This window comes from Garra rufa, chromosome 8, assembly GCF_049309525.1.
Source record: "Garra rufa chromosome 8, GarRuf1.0, whole genome shotgun sequence".
NCBI lineage: Eukaryota > Metazoa > Chordata > Actinopteri > Cypriniformes > Cyprinidae > Garra > Garra rufa.
This window is the reverse complement of record NC_133368.1, coordinates 19,462,263-19,483,979: the sequence shown is the minus strand read 5'-3', so window position 1 is coordinate 19,483,979 and position 21,717 is coordinate 19,462,263. Positions and strand designations below refer to the sequence as shown.

General features: G+C 40.1%; 1 protein-coding gene across 5 annotated transcripts in view; it reads left to right on the top strand.

The window, feature by feature from the left end:
- Positions 1–21,717, top strand: part of LOC141341227 (plakophilin-4-like) — a 104,778-nt gene that overhangs the window by 53,326 nt on the left and 29,735 nt on the right. For all 5 annotated transcript variants that reach the window (XM_073846376.1, XM_073846377.1, XM_073846374.1 and 2 more), the window contains 6 exons: positions 11,087–11,121; positions 11,986–12,203; positions 15,252–15,717; positions 19,399–19,590; positions 20,281–20,479; positions 20,651–20,783. In XM_073846376.1, the coding sequence (XP_073702477.1) occupies positions 11,087–11,121; positions 11,986–12,203; positions 15,252–15,717; positions 19,399–19,590; positions 20,281–20,479; positions 20,651–20,783 (1,243 nt within the window). The remainder of the gene's footprint in view (positions 1–11,086; positions 11,122–11,985; positions 12,204–15,251; positions 15,718–19,398; positions 19,591–20,280; positions 20,480–20,650; positions 20,784–21,717) is intronic.

Genomic DNA, 21,717 nt, shown 5'->3' with positions numbered 1-21,717 from the left:
ATAGGCGTCTTGTTGTAAAGAAAGCCAAAGAGTCATGAAACACATTTTTTTTGTGGTGTTAACATGAAATACTAAACATGAAACTGCTTCTGAAACTGAAGAATAATTCTAATTCTGTAACTACAGTATATAACTCTATTACGTGCACATTACTAAAATATGTAAGGTTACAATTAAGATTCCAGACTATTAAATTCAATTGCTATTTAATTTTAGATATAATAATCAGTAATAAAAAATGTATGCCAGGTTTGTTTAAACGTATTTATTATTTATTTATTTATAACTTATTTATTTATTAATTATTTATATGATAAATATACAGTGATCTGTCACACCACATCACATCGGGGCCGTGGCCACAAGAGTGGCACAGAGTGGCAGCTACAACCCTAAAAATGAGCTTTAAAAGCGGTAGCATTGGTTACATTTTTTTGCTTTCTAAGAATGATTGACACAAACTTGTTAACCTGTAAATGCCAAAAAAAAACTTGAAAAGAATAATAATGCAACTGTTGCATTGCTCATGTCATTGTAACAGAGTAATCAAGTACTTACTAGAGTTAAAGTAATTATGCAAATAGATATTTGCGGAGAGCAATAAATTACACGTTTACAAAACATAAAATAATGATGCACTGCATTACACTCTTGCAGTGATGTGTAAATAGATTTTCTAATGTATTGTTTTTCATTTTGTGAATATTTTGTTCTCTTACGAGAGGTCTCTCCTACTGCGTAGCTTTACGCTAGGGGAAAATCCTTTCCGCGAGAGATATTGAAGCCAAAAAATTATCCTTAATTTTGTATTAATGTAAAACGCGTTGCCGCGGTGAGCAGACATAGGCGAGGCGTACTGCGTGCCTATTGGCTGCTCCGCAGCAACTGCAGCACCTATCGAGCGAGGCTTGGCGCGATGTCAGCTCCAATGAGAGCATTTCGCGCCTGATACGTCATCTCCCGCCGAAAGTGGCGTGATCCCAGCCTATAAATATCGCTCGCAGGTAGCTACACTCTGATTTTTTCATCCTTCAAGCGAAGCTCACGCATCGCTGGAGCCGGAGAAGAAGCCGCCGTCGACTGCAAGCATCTCAGCGGGACGAGCCATTTGGAGCTGCTGGCCACGCCGCCTTCCGTGCCTTCCTGCTGCGCTTTCCGGCGCCTATATCCTTTATAATCTACAGTGTGTGTCGCCGCTGCGATACACACTGTTTCTCTAAGAGAGCAAAGTGTCTTTTTAAAGATGCTTTCATACGGCTCGTGCAGATGCCAATGGCGACTCTGAGGACTTGCCTTGCCTTCTTCACTGAGACTGTTCCCCCGCCCGCGCGGTGTCGCGCCGTAAAAAGCGCTGTGCCCAGCGGGCCCCGGACCCTTCCTCCAGCCGACAAAGCTCGCCGGTTCGCCCGCCTGCTTCATCGACCTCGTCAGCCTCTGTTCCGGACGTAAAGCGGCCGCTGTATGCCACCGCTTCCATCGACGTCGCTGACGAGGGGGGCCATGAAGGAGGAAGAGGATTTCCGTTTCCCGCCAGAGCGGGAACGCGTGGCCTCTCACCGTTGCTGAGAGGCACCCGTGGTTAACGGTTTCTGATGTTTTTCTCGTCCGGCCGCCGCCCCGCCAGACGCGGCCCGCGGCCCAGGATTGAGTTGAAACCTGAGCCTCCGAAATCGTCCTAGCAACTAGGAAAACGACGGTGTACGAGTCCCGCTGTTGCCGGTCCCCCACCAAAGTTATTCGCTCGTCCAGTCCCAGGAAATGTGACTGTTCCAGTGTTTTCTGCAGCCAACAAACCGGCTCCGTCGCCCGTTTGCCTGCACACAAAAGTCGTTCCCACGGCTACACAGATAAACTCCCAATAAAGTGTATTATCTGGTGTCCCGGCCACGGCCAATGGTGTTTCACGTGTTGTAAGAATATGCCCACTAACCAGTGCTCATCTCTACACACAAGCACAGCGCACATAAAATCGACTCAGATCGATTGCGCGTCACACGTGGTAAATGTGCCCGCTTCACAGTGCCCACAGACACCACATTATGCACTGTTGGTTTCTGTAAAAACGAAACCAACAGTGCATTAACTCTATGCTTTGGAGTGTTAAATGTGCCCGCTTCACAGTGCTCACAGACACCTCATTATGCACGTCAACCGGTTTCTGTTAAAACGAAACCAACAGTGCATTCGCTCTATGCAGGCGAACGTTGTTTTGGAGTGTTAAATGTGCCCGCTTCACAGTGCCAGACTCCCACCGAAAGTATTCGCTCGCTCAGCTCCAAGAAATGTGGCTGTTCCAGCATTATCCGCAGTCATCAAGCCGGCGCTGCAGCCTGCTTGTCTGCACTCAAGAGCCGTTCTCACGGCTACCCAATTAAATCCTCAAAGGAGTGTATTTTTGGGTGTTCCGGCCATAGCCGAAGGTGTTTTGTGTGTAGCTCGCATGCACATACACATGAGCATATCCTGTCATACAAAACCCGCGCACATAAAGTCGACCCGAATCGGCTGCGCTTCACATGTGATAAATGTGCCCACCCCAGAGTGCCCACACATATCACATCAGGCAGGTCTTACGGTTGCTGTAAAAATGAACCGGACGACGCCCCGTCTACACGGCTAAAGGCTGCGCTGAGTGTGTTGAATGTGCCCGTTACTACGCAACCACATATACACACAAAGATAGCAGTCCCCGCGGTCAGTGTACCCCGAGCCTCGAATGTCACAGTCACTCGTGCGTCACAACGCACCGAAGCGACTCCGTTATTGACAGATCGGAGCGCGCTTCGCACCTACCCCCTTGCGTTACAGGTAAATGCATGGGAAAAGCTCCCAGGGGTTTCACAATGGGTGCTGGACATTATTAAAGGAGGCTATTCGCTACAGTTTCACCGACTTCGCATGTGGTATATGTGCCCACCCCAGAGTGCCCACACATATTACATCAGGCAGGTCTTACGGTTTCTGTAAACCGGACGACGCCCAGTCTACGCGGCTAAAAGCTGCATCGAGTGTGTTAAATGTGCCCGTTACCACGCAACCACATATACACACAGAGAAAGCAGTCCCCGCGGTCAGCGTACCCCGAGCCTTGCATGTCACAGACACCGAAGCGGCTCCGTTAGTAACAGATCGGAGCGCGCTTCGCACCCACCCCCTCGCATTACATGCAGATGCATGGGGAAAAACTCCCAGGGGTCTCAAAATGGGTGCTGGACATTATAAAGAGAGGCTATTCGCTCCAGTTTCGACGACGCCCTCGCCGTTACACGGCGCGCGTCGAGACCACGATAAAGGCAGATGCAGCACACCTGCTACGAGCCGAAGTGACCACTAGATCTAAGGCAACTGAACAAAGCGCTAGTGAAGCGAAAGTTCAGAATGCTCACAACCAAGAAAATCCTCGCACAAGTGTGCCGAGGAGACTGGTTTGTGTCAGTGGATCTGAAAGACGCGTATTTTCAAATACAGATAGCGTCGCGTCACAGGCGATTTTTGAGATTCGCCTTCAAGGGCCAAGCTTATCAGTACACAGTCCTGCCATTCGGTTTGTCCCTAGCACCCCGTACATTTACGAAGTGCATGGACGCAGCGCTCGCCCCGCTCAGACAGAAAGGCGTGCGAATACTGAATTATTTGGACGATTGGCTGATTTTAGCGCAATCTCACTCAATGCTCAGGGAACACACGACCATGTTACTCGATCACCTCGAGAACTTGGGTTTGAAAGTCAATTGGGAGAAAAGCTCGCTGAACCCCAGCCAGAATATCTCCTTCCTGGGCATAGAATTGGACTCGCTGGCAATGACAGCGAAGCTTTCGTCAGTGCGCGCGCTGAACGTTCAGAGCGCAGTGAGCGCGCTCTGCCGCAGCAAGTCTGCCCCGCTCAAGACCTTTCAAAGAGTGTTAGGTCTTATGGCTTCAGCATCATCAGTTCTACAGTTAAGGGTGCTTTGCATGCGCCCACTGCAGTTCTGGCTGAAAGCGCGCGTGCCGCGCCGAGCGTGGCCGTCCGGTCGACTCCGTCTCACGATCGATCAGAGTTGCGTTACAGCCCTGATGCCGTGGAGAGCAGCCGACTGGTACCGAAAAGGTGTCACTCTAGAGAGACCCTCGAGGGTGAAAGTAGTGTCCACGGACGCGTCCACCTCGGGATGGGGGGCGCTGCTAGAGGGCAGACCGGCGTTCGGCCTATGGTCAGAACGAGAGAAGTCACTGCATATCAACTGCCTTGAAATGATAGCAGTGGAGAATGCGCTGACATATTTTCTTCCCCTATTGAAGGGAAGTCATGTATTAGTCCGCTCCGACAACACATCGGTAGTGGCTTACATAAATCGCCAGGGCGGACTCAGGTCCAGAAACCTGCATGCACTTGCAGAACGCCTTCTGGTATGGGCTCATCGCAACCTGTGCTCGCTGAGGGCAGCGCACGTGCGGGGGACCCTAAATGTAGGACCAGACAGACGGTCCAGGAACAATGTTCCGGCGGGCGAATGGTCGCTGCACCCTCAAACGGTGCAGCTATTATGGAAGGTATTCGGCAGAGCGGAGATAGATCTATTTGCATCTCAGGACAACGCTCATTGCCCAGAATTCTTTTCCAAAGCCAAGGACGCACTAGCCCATACGTGGCCCCGCCGTCCTCTTTATGCTTTTCCCCCGGTCTCTCTCCTACCTCAGGTGATAGAGAGGGTGAAAGAGGAAAAGTGTGCAATTCTGCTGATAGCGCCGTTTTGGGGAAACCAGACTTGGTTCCCAGCGCTGATGCAGATGACGAGCATCGCACCGTGGCCAATACCTGTGAGGAGAGACCTCCTCTCGCAGGCGGGCGGCGCGATCTGGCACCCCCATCCCGAGCTGTGGTCCCTTCATGTATGGGTCACCAGGGAATATATGATGAACTCCCCACAGGAGTGATATCAACGATCACACAGGCTAGAGCTCCATCTACTAGACGGCTCTATGCCTCGAAGTGGTCGATATTTGCGGACTGGTGCACAGCCCGCGGATCCACACCCACAGACTGTGGTGTGACAGATGTACTTTCTTTCCTACAAGAGCTGCTGGACAAGGGCAGGTCCCCGTCCACGCTCAAAGTTTATGTGGCGGCCATAGCAGCGTTCTCGAGGACAACGCTAGGTCAGTCAATAGGGAGGAACGATTTAATCATACGCTTCCTTAAAGGAGCTAAGAGGTTAAATCCACCCAGACCGCCTTCAGTCCCAACATGGGACCTTTCTGTGGTGTTGGACGCTATGAAGAGCGAACCATTTGAACCACTACAGGCGGCTGAATTAAAATATCTGTCTCTTAAGGCTATATTCCTACTAGCGCTTGCTTCAGTGAAGCGCGTAGGAGACTTGCACGCGCTTTCAGTGGGCGCGACATGCATGGAGTTTGGACCCAACGACTCAAAAGTCATACTCAAACCCAAGCACGGATACGTGCCAAAGTCTATTAACACACCGTTTCGAGCACAGGTCATCGCACTGTCTGCTCTACCGGCTGTGGATGAAGAGGCTGACGCGAGACTCTTATGTCCAGTTAGAGCGCTAAGAGTCTATGTGTCACGCACGTCTGCTTTTAGACAGACAGAACAGCTGTTTGTCTCGTTTTACGGGCATTCTAAGGGAATGGCTGCGTCAAAACAGACTCTATCCAGATGGATAGTGGATGCTATTGCACTGGCGTACGAGTCCAAGGGCAGGCAATGCCCGCTGGGTGTCAGAGCACATTCCACGAGGGGCGTGGCCTCGTCGTGGGCTTGGTCGAGTGGGATCGACTTGCAAGATATTTGTACGGCGGCAGGCTGGGCCTCTCCGTCTACATTTATAAGATTCTACAACCTGGAGGTTCCTGCCCTACAGGCCAAACTGCTGTCGGTCTAGATATTAACAGATATCTAGACCCATGTTCCAAGTTTATCCAGGCCGTTTACCTGCCCGGATACACCAGGAGCCAGTGTTTTAGGGCACTAATCCCCTTATACGTTTAAACACTATATGAACCCCGGGCTATGGCCCTAGGGTCTATGGTATCAGATCTTGGCATGCACGGCGTTTTACAGGGCGTTCCCCTAGCGTAAAGCTACGCAGTAGGAGAGACCTCTCGTAAGAGAACGTACTCGGTTACTAACGTAACCTCGGTTCTCTCAGAGAGGGAACGAGTACTGCGTACCTTGCCGTGCAAGCGTGTGCTCTGGGCGCTTTTATGATGAAAAAACCAGAGTGTAGCTACCTGCGAGCGATATTTATAGGCTGGGATCACGCCACTTTCGGCGGGAGATGACGTATCAGGCGCGAAATGCTCTCATTGGAGCTGACATCGCGCCAAGCCTCGCTCGATAGGTGCTGCAGTTGCTGCGGAGCAGCCAATAGGCACGCAGTACGCCTCGCCTATGTCTGCTCACCGCGGCAACGCGTTTTACATTAATACAAAATTAAGGATAATTTTTTGGCTTCAATATCTCTCGCGGAAAGGATTTTCCCCTAGCGTAAAGCTACGCAGTACTCGTTCCCTCTCTGAGAGAACCGAGGTTACGTTAGTAACCGAGTACGTTTTCTCGCAATAAATTTGCAGTTAACAAATTTTCTGATGCTGCCAAAGAATATGGTTGTTCTATGTTAAACATATTATGTAACCTCTAAGCCCAGGCATATTTAAAGATTGATTCAAGACAACCATTGCAAAGCTGAAGTGGCCCTGATTTGGCCCATTTACTGTGTGTTAAGCTACAGTATGTTGTTCCGTGTGTCACCTGGTGGATGTTGAGTGAAGCATTGCAAATTTATTTACATTCTAGGAAGCATACACAACTTTTTGGCTAGATTTTTTGTCAGAGCCATCAGACATCGAATTTTGGGGAAGTCAGAGTTTCACAGAAAATTGCATAGTATCTAATTATGAAAAAAACTCCCAAAAGCTGAAGTATAGTAATATAACTACTGTTTCAACATTTCTTAGGTTATCATATTTTCCTATTAAAACATAAGAGGTTGTACTGTCACAAACCCAGAACAAAGTGTTGTGACTGATCTGGCAAGTGACCGGAATATTCATGCAATCACATTGGTGGACCAACTTGCGTTATTACCAGGACAGTGGCAACAACAGCGGTTGTTCTTCAGGCGTAGTTCTCAGTGCCGCGACTTGCATTTCTTTGGTAAATATATGTTTTATTTAATCTATAAAACTGTTTCTTTGCTGTAAATCATTTTATTCAATGCAAAGCAAACTAAAGAGTTATCATCTTTTTTTCAACGATTATAAAATGAATTTTTACTTCTAAAATTCTTGTTTAACGAGTTTAAATGTAAGAAATATTGTATATATGTTTAAACGGTAAAATATGTTGTATTAAGACCTGTATTTAACGAAAAAAAGGCAAATAGGCAAAGAAAGAAAAACAGAAAGATGTCCAAAAAATGAAACGTCCAAATAAATAAAAAACTAAAACGAAACCAGATTAACAACAGTTAGGAAAACTGAAATAACTGAAATAAAATAATACTGATCAAAAATGAATAATTGTTTTCATAGCCCCGTACAAAATAAAAACTAAACCTAAATTAAGAAACCAATACAAATGAAACTGAATTTTGTAGCAAAATTAAAAGTGACATTAAAATAAAAAATACAAAAATTTAAAATGCAAAAATAACAACCTTGCCACAAAAGATTCATGCTGATCGGATTCTGGCACAAAACCCTGATTATAACGTAACTTTGTGAGATCACAATGAATTAGAATGAGTTAAATTTTTTTTAGTGATTATGCCCATAAACTCAGCACTACTGGGGCACTAAAACCCTAAATAAAACACTAAAAACCTCTGTAAGATTTTACATGCTAGTCTACATTTTAATATTAGAGAAAATATTATTATGTTATAAATAAGTCTATTTATAAATGTCTAAAATGTTATAAATGAGTCTATTTAAAAAAAATAAATGTAAAAAAACAAAAAAAAATCAATTGAAATAAAAAATTTTGTTTCAAGTTTTTGAATCTCTTGAATGAATGATTCAGACATCAAATACATTTTAAGAGTCACTGGCCGGACTATAAACTTTCATCCCAATAATTTTTGGTATTAATTAATGTTTGCAGCACAGAAATGTAAAACAAGTTTTTACTGTGTAGCCTGCTTGTGAAGCTGTTTCAAACATAAAGCTACATGACAAGAACTGCTCTCTCTGGATCAGCGGCTGCGTGAAAACAGTTTTAAATATTCGAACGTGATTGTTATTTCAAAGGTTTAACAGACAGACATAGCGGAATCATCATCATATATCAATAGGACTGCATGTGTATGAATCGAGATTGTGATCTTTTAATGATTAATCCATATGAGCCTATAGCCTTTGTATGTTTGTATAGGCTATCATAAGTTGTACCAGACCTCAAAAGTTACCCGGGCCCAGGCCTGGGCGCCCCCCCGCTTCCGTGATCCATGTAACATACTTTTTTTTTTTTTTTTTCGAATAGACATACAGAGGTTTGATTATCAGATGAACACAAACAAAGACCTTTAGAAAAAAGAATCATCTCTCTTCATATAACACAAATTTATGGGACATCCAAAAGTCAATATGACAGTAACTCATGCAACCCCTGTTAATGAATCAGGGTCTTCTTAAAGGAACACTCCACTTTTTTTTGGAAATAGGCTCATTCTCCAACTCCCCCCGAGTTAATAAGTTGATTTTTACCGTTTTGAAATCCATTCAGCCGTTCTCCTGTTCTGGCGATATCACTTTTAGCATAGCTTAGCATAGATCATTGAATCCTATTAGACCAGTAGCATCGCGTTCAAAAATGACCAACGAGTTTCCATATTTGTCCTATTTAAAACTTGACTCTTCTGTAGTTATATCGTGTACTAAGACCAGCGGAAATGCAAAGCTGTGAGTTTCTAGGCTGATAAGATTAGGAACTACACTTCCATTCCGGCGTAATAGTCAAGGAAGTTTGCTGCCGTAATATGGCCAAAGCAGGCGGAGTATTATCAGAAATGAGTTCCCAGCTAGTTTAGCATTTGCACATGTGCTTCGTGGTATTACTGCTCCTGGTTCAGCCTTATTAGGGCAGCAAACTTCATTGACTATTACACCGGAATGGGAGAGTAGTTCCTAATCTTATCAGCCTAGAAAATTGAAGCTTTGCATTTCCGCTGGTCTTAGTACACAATATAACTACAGAAGAGTCAAGTTTTAAATAGGACAAATATGGAAACTCGTTGGTCATTTTTGAACGCGATGCTACTGGTCTAATAGGATTCAATGATCTATGCTAAGCTATGAAGAGAATTTTCATCTTTGGGTAAACTATCCCTTTGAAAAGCAAGATGTGATGCAGAGGCTAGAAACATATTCCAGACAGATTGCAAGAATGTATTGAATTATTGAGTAGAGTCATACAATTAAAACATACAACATTAACGTTTTGAAAGGCCACTTTTTTTCTGTTGTCTACAGTATTCAATGTCACTGTCTAAAAGTATAATTCATCTTTTAGTTTATCTGGGGCATTTAGAGTTTTTCTCAAAAAATATTGATAAATAATTATTTGCGACTAATTAAATTAATTATTGAGCAAATCATGTCATATAATGACATATTGTAAATACAATTACAATGAAGTGGTAGTTATCCACTACCTGGTAAGAACATTACAATCAATTTAACACACAATTTTTATTTAAACACTTTTTTGGGAGATTTGTAGCATTTGTAACAGGGGTTTGGTGTTGTGGACTTTCCTACTGGTGCAGGGATGTGAGGGAGGCGGAGCGAAAGTCCACAACACCAAACCCCTGACGCTGATTGGTTGGAACAATGTTTGTTTATGTGTGGAAAGGTTGGTAGTGCCGATTGTTTTTTTGGCATATCTCGGACCCTAGGCTGACCAGAGAGACGCGGTTTTTTCACAGACAATTTATGGGGCAGGCAGCGAGCGGATCGTGAAGAAAGGTCAGCTGAAATTGACACTTTGTTTTTCAGCCTAGAAATCGCTGATACAACCTTTAATTAAAAAAAAACATTCCCACAAATATATATATATATTCAGTTTTCATCACTGTTTTTATTTGCAATTTTGTGCATTCAGCTAATATAGTATGTTAATATGTTAATATATTAATATATTATTCAGCTGATGGCTCTATCAAAATGAGAATGAATAATGAATCAACTTTTTTGGAGGGGAAACACAACTGTTTTACCTCAATATGCTTCCTCAGATTTGATAGTGAACTTTTGAAACCAGACATTTACCTGATGAAAGTCATAACTGAAGTAGAAATGTGTGTGTTTGATGCATAAAAACAATGATCATTGATTCTCACATAAGACATGCATGTTTCATCTTCTGTTTACCATATTTAACATGCATAAGATAAGATAAAAATGTAATGTACTTTTCAAGATTAAATAAAGTCGTAAGGAGTAAAAAGTAATGTATATTTCTTCAGAAGTGTAATCAAGTACAAGTACAAGTAGTCTGTTTAAATTGTACTTGAGTAAAGTACAAATCCCCCAAAATACTACTACAGTACAGTAATCAATGACTCAAATTACTCAAGTATTTTACACCTCTGATTTTCGCTTTCAGCCAGCAGAAATCTCAGAAGACCTAACCATCCCTAACTGTAGGGGTGTTTATACTTTTGACCAGGACTCCTCCCTGTACTTTGATGGATTTACACATACTGTATATATTTCTGGGTGGAGTGATGATGCGAAACACACTCACAATTGAGCAGGTGAAGTGTCACTCACCCCTCTGCAGTTTAAGAGCAGTATGCTGGTTTAGATGTACTGCTTAGTTATTGATGATATGTTGAATTTTGTTATATTATGACCTGTTAAATGTCATCATTTACTAGTCCTTGTGTTTCAATTTTTTATTTTTTATTTGTACTCCTATAAATTTGTATGACTTTCTACTATCAAAGGATGCAATCTGAAAGTTTTGAAATCCATGTCAAAATGTGAAAGCTTTGACTGACATACATTAGAGGCAGTGATTTTATGTGACAGAAACATAAATTAACTTATTTTCTGTTTGTTCTTTTTGTTTTTTTAGCTCCTCTGAGATGTCTCTTCCCTGGAGAGCTGCAGGTATGGAATCAATGAGTGAATGGATAAATCCAGGTTTAACAAAGGGGGATCCCCAGTGTGATTTTAATCATTAAATAATCCACGACAGCTTTTATACCTTAGTAAAGAGCAGGGCAGTACAGTTCTATTTATACAGCAGGCTTTGAGAGTCCTGAAAAACTACGGTTGTCACTCCATTAAATAAACTAAAACCCATGATGAAATTGATTAACCTTGATCGCACTCAACCCTGAAAATAAAAGCATCCTGGAACTGCACGGAGTGTATTTTGTCATTGTTTATTCAAAACCGCAAATTAGGATGTTGTTTTTGTCTTCAGACATGCACTTCTTAGTTTTAAGCAAATTCCCAAATAATTCTTAGTAGCTTCATTTTTATGACTGGATGTAACGACTGTATGTAGTGCTACGGTTATGTTATAACATATGCTGTGTACATACCTTAGCTTTTCTCTGCCAAATTTTAAATCCTCTTCATGTACAAAGCATTGTCATGTCACAAAAAAACTGTGAAGGGAAGCAGTCCAGAGTCTGCTTTTATTTCACCTCTAGAGGGCGATGTTACACTGTTGAACCAAATACTTGAAACTGAAGACAAGTAGAACAGTGCTGGTGCATGGTGGAGCAGACACATTCAGATTGTCATCATTACAGTTTACCTCCACAAGTCTGGACAGATTTGCTTCTACACTTGCTGCGAAACTGTTCACATGAACTAAACCTTGAACCATCTGTTCAAGCAAAATTTGACCAAACAAAGCTTGGAAATCAAACGTGTGGGGATCCACACAAAAGCTCTAGTGTAAAGTAATATTTCTGAATTTGAAAATGAAGTGTCTAAAATATACTGTACTGTCTGTCTCAGGGTCAGTGGGCAACTCTCACAGTTCTACCCAGATGAACTCTTACTCTGATAGTGGTTATCAGGATGCTGTCAGCTACTACAGCAGTGGTCAGACACAGGCCGAGTGTCAGCACAGACTACAAAACTCATTACCTGGTTCAGGAGGAGGCGCCACACTGCAGAGGAGCTCCAGGGCAGAGGGCCAGGCTGTGGGACACCACCGAACAACTGAGCTTCAGGTTGATCTTACATCCCTCACTTCTTAATGGCTAAATCTCTTGAAAAGCATATGTGTCATGACTAATGATTCACCACAAAATCAAAAGCAGAAAAGAAAATGGAGCCTCTCTCCTTAAGTGTTTTATTAGTAGTAATAATAGTAGTAGTAGTAGCATCATTATAAATATTTTTTTTTCTACCCCTTCACATCCTAAATTGTCATTACCAAATATTTCTTAGTTTTTTGTGTGTATGCTCTGTATTATTCTCAGTTGTGATGTCTTTCAGTTTTTCATTTCAATACTGTATTATTAAAAAAAAAAAAAAACATTACCATGATGTATCAGTACTTCAAATATTACATTTATTATTTGCTATACCGTGGTCACAATTGTAGGAACAGTGTGCTTTAGAAACTTATGTTGTGCAAGTGATCTTTGGTCAAGTTTAATTGACTTTTTTGTTGTAGTTGTTTTTGTTTTATAGAATTTTTTTGCTTCATTGGAATAGTACAAAACTTGGTAAAGGTTTTGGCACTTGCTATGTGACTGTAATTCTGCCTTCCCTGTCCAATAGAAGAAGACACACTTATGAGATGTACAAACAAAGCCAAAGCAGAGTGTGGGAAAGCTACAAAACTACAAACAATGGATATATGAATGCAGTGATTTACTGTTAGCGAACATGCTGAGAGCAGCATTTAGATGAATGTTTAAATATGAGCTGTGCGCTTTCCTCTTAGTAACAAAGTAAACACACATTAAATTATTAGAATTACAAATTGATTTTCTGCTATAAAGCAGCTTTATGTATTTAAATGTATATGTGTATATTTTAAGAAATGTGTTTAAAGCTTATTCATACATATACTGTAAATAAGGATTAAGCACTGCTTGAGGATAAGTGTCAAGGCATCACACACATCTGTCATAAGTATCTCTTCCCGTGATGAATCTACTAAACAGAACAACACAATTTTTGAAACGTACTGTGTCCACTTGAGAGAATTAGTAACTGCTCTAAAATAGATAGCAGAGAACATGAGACTTCCTGACCATAAATCAGTTCCTAAAGGCATAAAATCTGGGGTGAGATGGATAGAATAAAAAAGAAAAAGCAAGCTAGTGTTAGAGGCCTAAAAATAGATAGAATACTGAAAGAACAGATAAACTAGTGTTTGTTTGTTTTTTAAGAAAACAAGTAGTAAGAAAATGAATAGAGTACAAGTCTAAAAGGGCCATTTTTTAAAGAATAGAATTAGAATAGAGAGTGCTAGAGTTAGAGGGTCAAATAAAGATGGAAGATATGTGTTTTTAGTGGATTCTTGAAGATCGCTAAGGACTCAGCTGTTCGGATTGAGTTGGGCAGGTCCTTCCACCAGGAGGGTACATTTAATGAGAAAGTCAGTGAAAGTGTTATTGCACCTCTTTGGGATGGCACAATAAGGTGCTGTTCACCTGGACAACATAAGCTCCTAGAGGGCACTTAAGTCTGAAGTAATTAATTGAGGTAAAAAAAATGTAGAGCCAGTGGTGGTTTTGTAAGCAAACATTAATGCCTTTAAATTGTATGCGAGCAGCTATTGGTAGCCAGTGCAAATTGATAAAGGGAGGTGTGACGTGTGTTCTTTTCAGCTTGTTGAAAATTAATCTTGCAGCCACATTCTGGATTAATTGTAAAGGTTTGATAGAACTGGCTGGAAGACCTGCCAAAAGAGCATTGCAATAGTCCAGCCTGGACAGAACAAGAGCTTGAACAAGGAGTTGTGAAGCATATTCCAAAAGAAAGGGCCTGATCTTCCTGATGTTGAATAAATTAAATCTGCAGGACCGAGCCATTTTAGAAATGTGGTCTGAGAAAGTCAGCTGATCATCAATTACAACTCTAAGGTTTCTGGCTGTTTTTGAAGGGGTTATGGTTGATGTGCCTAACTGGATGGTGAATTCTTGATGAAACGATGGGTTTGATGGAACCACAAGCAGTTCTGTCTTGGCAAGGTTGAGTTGAAGATGATGGTTCTTCATCCAGCAAGAAATGTTTGTTAGACAAGCTGACATCTGTGCAGCTATCATCGGATCATCAGGATGGAGTAAAAGGTAGAGTTGAGTGTCATCAGCATAGCAGTGAAATGAAAAGCCATGTCTCTGAATAACAGAACCTAGTTATGCCATGTAGACAGAGAAGAGCAGTTCTCCAAGAACTGAGCCCTGAGGAACTCCAGTAGCTAGATGTTGTGACTTGGAAACTTGGATAAAGGCTTCAGACAGTATCACATCTGTGGTGTTTTCCATAGTGTCATTGACGCAGTGTAGAATTGAACCCATGAAAGGAACCTTGACGACGTCATTGGTCACATGGCTTGAGCAACAATGCAAAACTGTCATTATTGACATTACACCAGCAAAACTTGATTTCAAATCTAGTCAGCTTCACTTATTTATGTTGGATCAATAGCAGGACAGTAAATTAATTCTGTTGAACCAGATAAAGGATAAACATTTGTGACCCTGGACCACAAAACCAGTCTTAAGTCGCTGGGGTATATTTGTAGCAATAGCCAAAAATACATTGTATGGGTCAAAATTTTGGATTTTTCTTTTATGTCAAAAATCATTAGGAAATTAAGTAAAGATCATGTTCCATGAAGATTTTTGGAAAATTCCTATTGTAAACATATCAAAATGTAATTTTTGATTAGTAATATGCATTGTTAAGAACCTAATTTGGACAACTTTAAAGGTGATTTTCTCAGTATTTTGATTTTTTTGCACCCTCAGATTCCTGCTTTTCAAATAGCTGTATCTCGGCCAAATATTGTCCTATCTTAACAAATAATGCATCAGTAGAAAGCTTATTTATTTATATTCCATATGATGTATACATCTTAGTTTTGTAAAATTTAACCTTATGACTGGTTTTGTGGTCCAGGGTCACATTTTTTAATGTAATAGAAAAAATTATACGCACCTTTTTTCAGTGTAATGTTATATCAACTAATTTTTTTTTGAACATCATCAAAGCCTAATATTTGTCTATGTTGAAAAGAGCATGTTTGCTTCCTCTTATAGATGTCGGGAATGATGGAAGGGCCTAAACCAGGTCGTGCTATGCGACGAGTTGGTTCAATGCCCACTCGCACTCAGCCGCTGTATGGAAGCAGTGTCTCTCCATCTCGAGGGTCCCTTCGGACTATTGGAAGCTCCTACGGGGTCCCGATTACGACTGAACCCAAACCTCTGTCCTCCATTTTCACGAGCACACAAAAGAACTCTCCTTCTGCCCTGCGTAGAATGGGTTCCTGCCGCTCGGGCAGTGCCAGCCACACCACGTCACCCTATTCCGGAGGTGTAGGCTCTGTAAGAGAAGACGAGCAGGTCGGGTCGGGGTCACCAGTCAGGCCAGGGATGACAGCAGTACCGCAGCATTATGGGCCAATGATGTCAAGAACGTTGCTTCATGATGTATCTAATCCATACGTTACACACAGCTATGAGATCTACGAGCGGATAGACCCGCGACCGGACAGCTTAACAGGTAAGAAAACAGCAAATGCTTTGTTCTTCTTTATTTAACACTCAAATGTGAATGCAATTGTAATTACAATGTTCAAAGGCCAGAAAGGTAGTAAGGATGTCAATAAAATAGTCAATATGACATCAGTGGTTCAACTATAATGTTATGGCGCTAGGAGAAAAACTTTTGCGCGCAAAGAAACCAAAAAAAATTACTTTATTCAACAATTTCTTCTCTTCTGCGTCAGTCCTGCCTCAGCAGCACCAAACGCATGCGTTGTTGTACAGTTGTGGAAGTATCATTGAATTTTATATTTCTGTTTTCAAAATCTTACATTTAAAATCTGATTATTTTAAATATATAATTAAGAAAGTTCTTTTCAGAGGTAAAATTAATGTTGTGTCAAAAATAAAATACTCTTGTTTCTGTTTGGTACTGTGAGAACTGGCCCCCTGACCGAGCCTGGGTTTTTTTTCTCCATTTCTGTCACCGATGGAGTTTTGGTTCCTTGTTGCTGGCTTGCTTAGTTGGGGACACTTAATCTCCAGCGATATCGTATACTATTTGAACTGAACTGAGCTTGATGATGAACTGCCTTAAACTGAAAATTGATTGTTTACTGTTGTCCCTTTGCGTTATTGACACACTGTTGTCCTATTTAATACTGCTTGCTTTGACACAACCTGTATTGTTTCAGTGTGATTTTGAATCCAGCCGTCAAAGGGTTGATGATCTTGGTTTCCACTGACTAATGTTTACTTTGTTCATAACAACATCAAAAAGTTATAAATTAACAGTAAAGAAATGTTGATAAAAAATGTATAATTTAAATTTATAATTTTTATATTTAAACTCAATAGAAAGTGAAAACCATTTGCTTTTTAAAAGGTAAAAACTGTACATGAGTTAGGTATGGTTATGTTCCTGAGGTGGAAAGAGTAATAAAATATGCTACTCAAGTAAAAGTACTGTTACTTCAATGACATTTTACTTAAGTACAAGTAAAAGTACTGGTCAAGAAATCTACTTAAGTAAAAGTAAAAAGTAACTCATTTAAATTTTACTCTGAGTAAACTTTACTGAGTTTTTTTTAATTTTTTTATTTGAACAGCAGAGGTGGGTGGGGGATTCTAGTGTAGTTCAAAAAAGGCAAGGGGATATAAATCTCAACCTGGTTGTTTTTAATTGAGGAAACAACTTTACAAATTAAAGTGCAATAAAAACAAGTACATTAAAATAAAATAAATAAATAAAATAACCATATAAACATTTAGGGAAATAGTAATTTTGGTGCAAATGATCTCATAAAACATTAAACATCACAACCACTGAATGTGGCATAAACTGTGGATTCAGTAGAGCATCCTTTTGTTAAACACTAAAACAGTAGTGCAAAACTAAGTCAAAATGCGTCAGGGACATTCAAATATTTAGGAAAAAACTGTGCCATTGTCAGATAACAGACCTGTCAAATAACAAACATCTAATAAACAACTTGTCAGTTTTTTTTGTTTTTTTTTAATTGAGCTGCCCTTCTGTATATCTTAACAGTTCATCCTTAATCTTAAGCTTGCGCAGGTTTGATGTTGAGCTTTTGTAAGCTGTCAATACAGTCGTCTTGGGCAAACAAAGTTTACACCGCATAATAAAGCTGTTGCCTTTCTTGCACTTAAATTCAAAGTGGTCTTGTAAATATGGCCATGGCTTTGTTTCAGAAGAAATCAAATTCAACAGCATCCCACTTTCAGATGGGTACATCGTGTGTGTCTGTCTTGTCCGTCTCCATCTTTCTTGAGTTAGCGTGCTGCGTTTGTTCTCCCGCTCATCAAGTAGTTTCCGGTGCGTAATCCCCTCCTTCCCTCCACGGACACTTTTTTTTTTTTTTGTTTATTTAATTTTTTTTTTTTTTACTCAGTAATGGATAAGATTTAAAATGTAGTTAAGTACAAGACTTAAATAAAAAAATACAAAATTTAAAAGTTACTTTTTTTAACAATAATTTGTTAACTAATGCGACTCGCTATGTGTACAAAACCTATTTTTTATGTAGAGACTACAATTTATAAACTATGAATTAACTGTAAACTATTTTTAATGCTTTGTTGTTGCTGTATACGTCTTATAAATTGCTACCAATTATTTTGTGATTTCTTGGATTCTCCTCCAACCTGGGGTGTTTACCCTATAACAACATCACTGCAAAAAAATATTTTCTTACTTTGATTTTTTTGTCTTGTTTCCAGCCAAAAAAAAAAAAAAAAAAACATTTTTTGAAGTGATGACTCTCTGCTTAATCACAGTTAGTATGATGTTCTAGATTAGAAACTAATTAGTCTCGACTGTTTCCCAAAAACGTAGGAATTTTGTTATACACCTCATTGTTTGGAGTCAGAGTTGGAAATATCTAAGTTGAGACGTCCCACCTCCAACCTCATTGCTTTCCAGTCAGTCACACTACAAGATGGCGCCATGACTACACTAATACTTTTTTGCATTCTGCCAATTATGGCAAAATTGTGAATGAAAGCTGTGTTCAGGCTCTCCTAAAATCTGCTGATTTGTCATTTGTTATTCAAAACTTGTGAACTATCTAATGTTAAATGTAATGTGTATAACTTTGTATACTTATATAAATTCAAATGACAATGATTTTGTTTTTTTAATGTAAATTTGTTGAAAAACAGTGGAGAGAATTTGCCTAAAGGGATAAGGGATGAAAATTGAAATGAAAATGAAAATGTTATCATCATTTACTCATCCTCATGTCATTCCAAAACTTCAATTACTTTACTTCTGTGGAACATTAAAAATATTTGAGAATATCTGACCAAAACATTCTTCAGAATATTTCAATTTTGAAATGATGACAGAATTTTCTTTCCTTTGTATCCTTTACAGGAACCATACTTTTTCAGTGAGTATATGACGATGTCAGTCAGTATATTTACATTTACATTTAGACATTTAGCAGACACTTTTATCCAAAGCGACTTACAAAAGAGGACAATGGAAGCAATCAAGATCAACAAAAGAGCAATAACATGCAAGTGTTATGACAAGTCTCAATTAGCCTAACACAGCACACATATCAAAGGTTTTTTTAATTAGATAATAAATAAAAAGAAAATTGATAGTATTTAAAAAAAAATGCAAGCTAGTGTTAGAGGCCTAAAAATAGATAGATACAACAAGAACAGAGAAGGCAGTGTTAGTTTATGGTTTATGGTAGGTAAATGAATAGAGTATCTAAAACATTTTTTATAATAGATTAAGTATAAAAGGGTGAGATTTTTTTTGTTTTTTTTAAGAATAGAATTAGAATAGAGGACGCTAGAGTTAGAGGGTCAAGTAAAGATGGAAGAGATATGTTTTAGCCGATATTGCTAGCCAGTGCAAATTGATGAAGAGAGGTGTGACGTGCGTTCTTTTCAGCTCATTAAAAATAAATCTTGCAGTTAGACAGAACTGCAGATAGATTTGAGACAGAACTGCAGATAGAAGTGACTGAAAGACCTGTCAAAAGAGTATTGCAATATTTCATCCTGGACAGAACAAGAGCTTGAACAATGAGTTGTGATGCATATTCCAAAAAACAGGGCCTGATCTTCCTGATGTTGAATAAAGCAAATCTGCAGGACCGGTCAGTTATATGACTGATGGTTTGTCTGTAACTATTTGTTTTTATTGTATTATCATCATCAGGTGTGCGAGCATCTTACGCTAGTCAACACAGTCAGATGGGTACCGATCTGAGGTCAGCCACTTCCCCTGATCGCCATATTGGACCTATTTATGAGGGCCGGACCTTCCAGGGACCCCTTTACCGCAGCCTCAGCCAAACAGCTTCAGACCTGAACCCCAGCCCCCAGACTGCACTCTACAGGTCACCCTTTGGTACGCACCTACAAAAACTTGTGAAATCTTTTTTTTTGTTTGTTTGTTTATTTGAACTGTATTAAAATAAATTATTTTAAAACAATTATGTATAACATCTAATGTAAATAATACATATATGTCTTATTTACACCATATTGGACAATTTGCTTGGTTAATAATTATGGAGATGAGTTTCCAAACTCAACATTTTAGCTTTTTTTGGGCCTCAGGCTAAACAAAATCTTTAATTACTAATTAATGATGATCACTGAGAAAAATGTAATAAAATCGTCAAATGCAAATCAAGTAGTGAAGCACTGGTAGTTCATGTGCCTTCTATATTATGAAAAGATACAAGACCAGAGCAAAAAAATCTAATCTTTTATCAATGCTCAAAGTTGCTCAGATTTTATGCTTATAACTTTTAGGGGGGATATATCTATATTTCAACATTTCCATTGCAATAAGACAAGACAAGAAACAGAAATATAATGATGTTTCAGACAGTATATAGTTTATGAAGATAATTTGAAGAATGGGTTTAAACAAAGCAGTTGGTGCATTAAAAGTTATTTAGTAAAGAATGCAACAGACACTGTTGATGGAAATTTTAAATTAATCTGGAATGTTTCTTTAGGCCGAAGAGTCCAAGGTTTAAAACAAAAATGAAAGGTTCTCTCAACATGTGCTGTGGTTATTGTATTTTAGGTATGAGTAACCTGCAGCGGAGCTCCAGTCAGCGCAGTAACATGATGTACCAAAGAAATAACTATGCTTTAAACACCATATACACAGAAGCATACCAATCTACCCCTTACTGGTCCCCTGATCCCAGCTACACACGCCAGCCCATGGATGATGATGCCACACGATCCCCTTCGGTAGACAGCATACAGAAGGACCCAAGGTAGTTGACAATACTGATGTTAATTAGTAGAGCTCAGCGATTTTTACCAGTTTAGTTCTGGATCAACACCCGCTGCATTCACGTCAACTGCTCTGTGTTTCTGTTAATCAACAGCTAATCAAGCTAGCTTCAAGTGAATGTTGTCATTGGCTCAATGTGTGTTTTTTGTAGAGAGTTTGCATGGCGTGACCCAGACCTGCCAGAGGTGATCCACATGCTAGAGCATCAGTTTCCATCTGTGAAGGCTAATGCCGCAGCATACCTGCAACACCTGTGCTACAGAGACAACCACGTCAAGACCGAGGTAAGGGATGTTCCTTTTTTTTATGAGACATGAGGTATGTGGAGGAAACACTGCAAAAATGCTTTTCTTAGATTTTTTTGTCTTCTTAAATCAAGAAGGATTTTCTAGACAAGTAAAAATTATTGTCTTGTTTTCAGAAAAAAAGGTCAAAATTAAGTGTTTTTGCTTAAAACAACCAAAATAATCTGCCAATAGGGTTAGAAAAATAACCTTGTTTTCTGTTTGAAATAAGATTTTAAGTAAGAAAAGCATTTTTTGCAGTGAAGATTCTGTTTGAAATAAGAAATGGTTAAATGGTTAGGCACTATTATTGTGCTAAAAAATAAGAAATGTAATTAGGTTCATCACAATAATTATTTTGTTTTATTTTTCTTAATTTATTTTATTGTTTTATTTAGTTGCAGCAGTCTGTAAAGAGGAGAAAAGACTGTAGCATGCTTGAAATATAGGAAGACAACCCTTCTAAAAAACATAAGATGGTTAGCTGGTCTTAGCTGGTTTAAACTTGAAGTAGCTGGTTTTAGCCGGTCTCCCAGCCTGGCTAGGCTGGTCAAGCTGGTTTTGGCTGGTTGTTCCAGCTGGTCTTCCCAGGCTGACCATCTAAGACCAGCCTGGATAGCTAAGGAAGTGACCAAAATCCCCGTAAAACTAGCCTGCTGACCAACTAAGACCAGACTGGATGACCAGGTAAAACCAGCCAACCAGCTTAGGCTTAGTTTATTTGGGCAGGGAAATATGTGGGGTTTATACGTACTTCTAAGAGGAACTGACCGTCTTCAGTAATGTTTTCCACTATTAAAATAGTGTTTCAGTCTGTGCCAATAGCCTTGTGGGCAGTGCGCCTCAGGCGTCCCGAGTTCAAGTCCCGGCTCGTGGACCTCTCCCAAGCCATTTTCTTCTCTCTTTTTTTTCGCTTCTGTCATATACTGTCCTA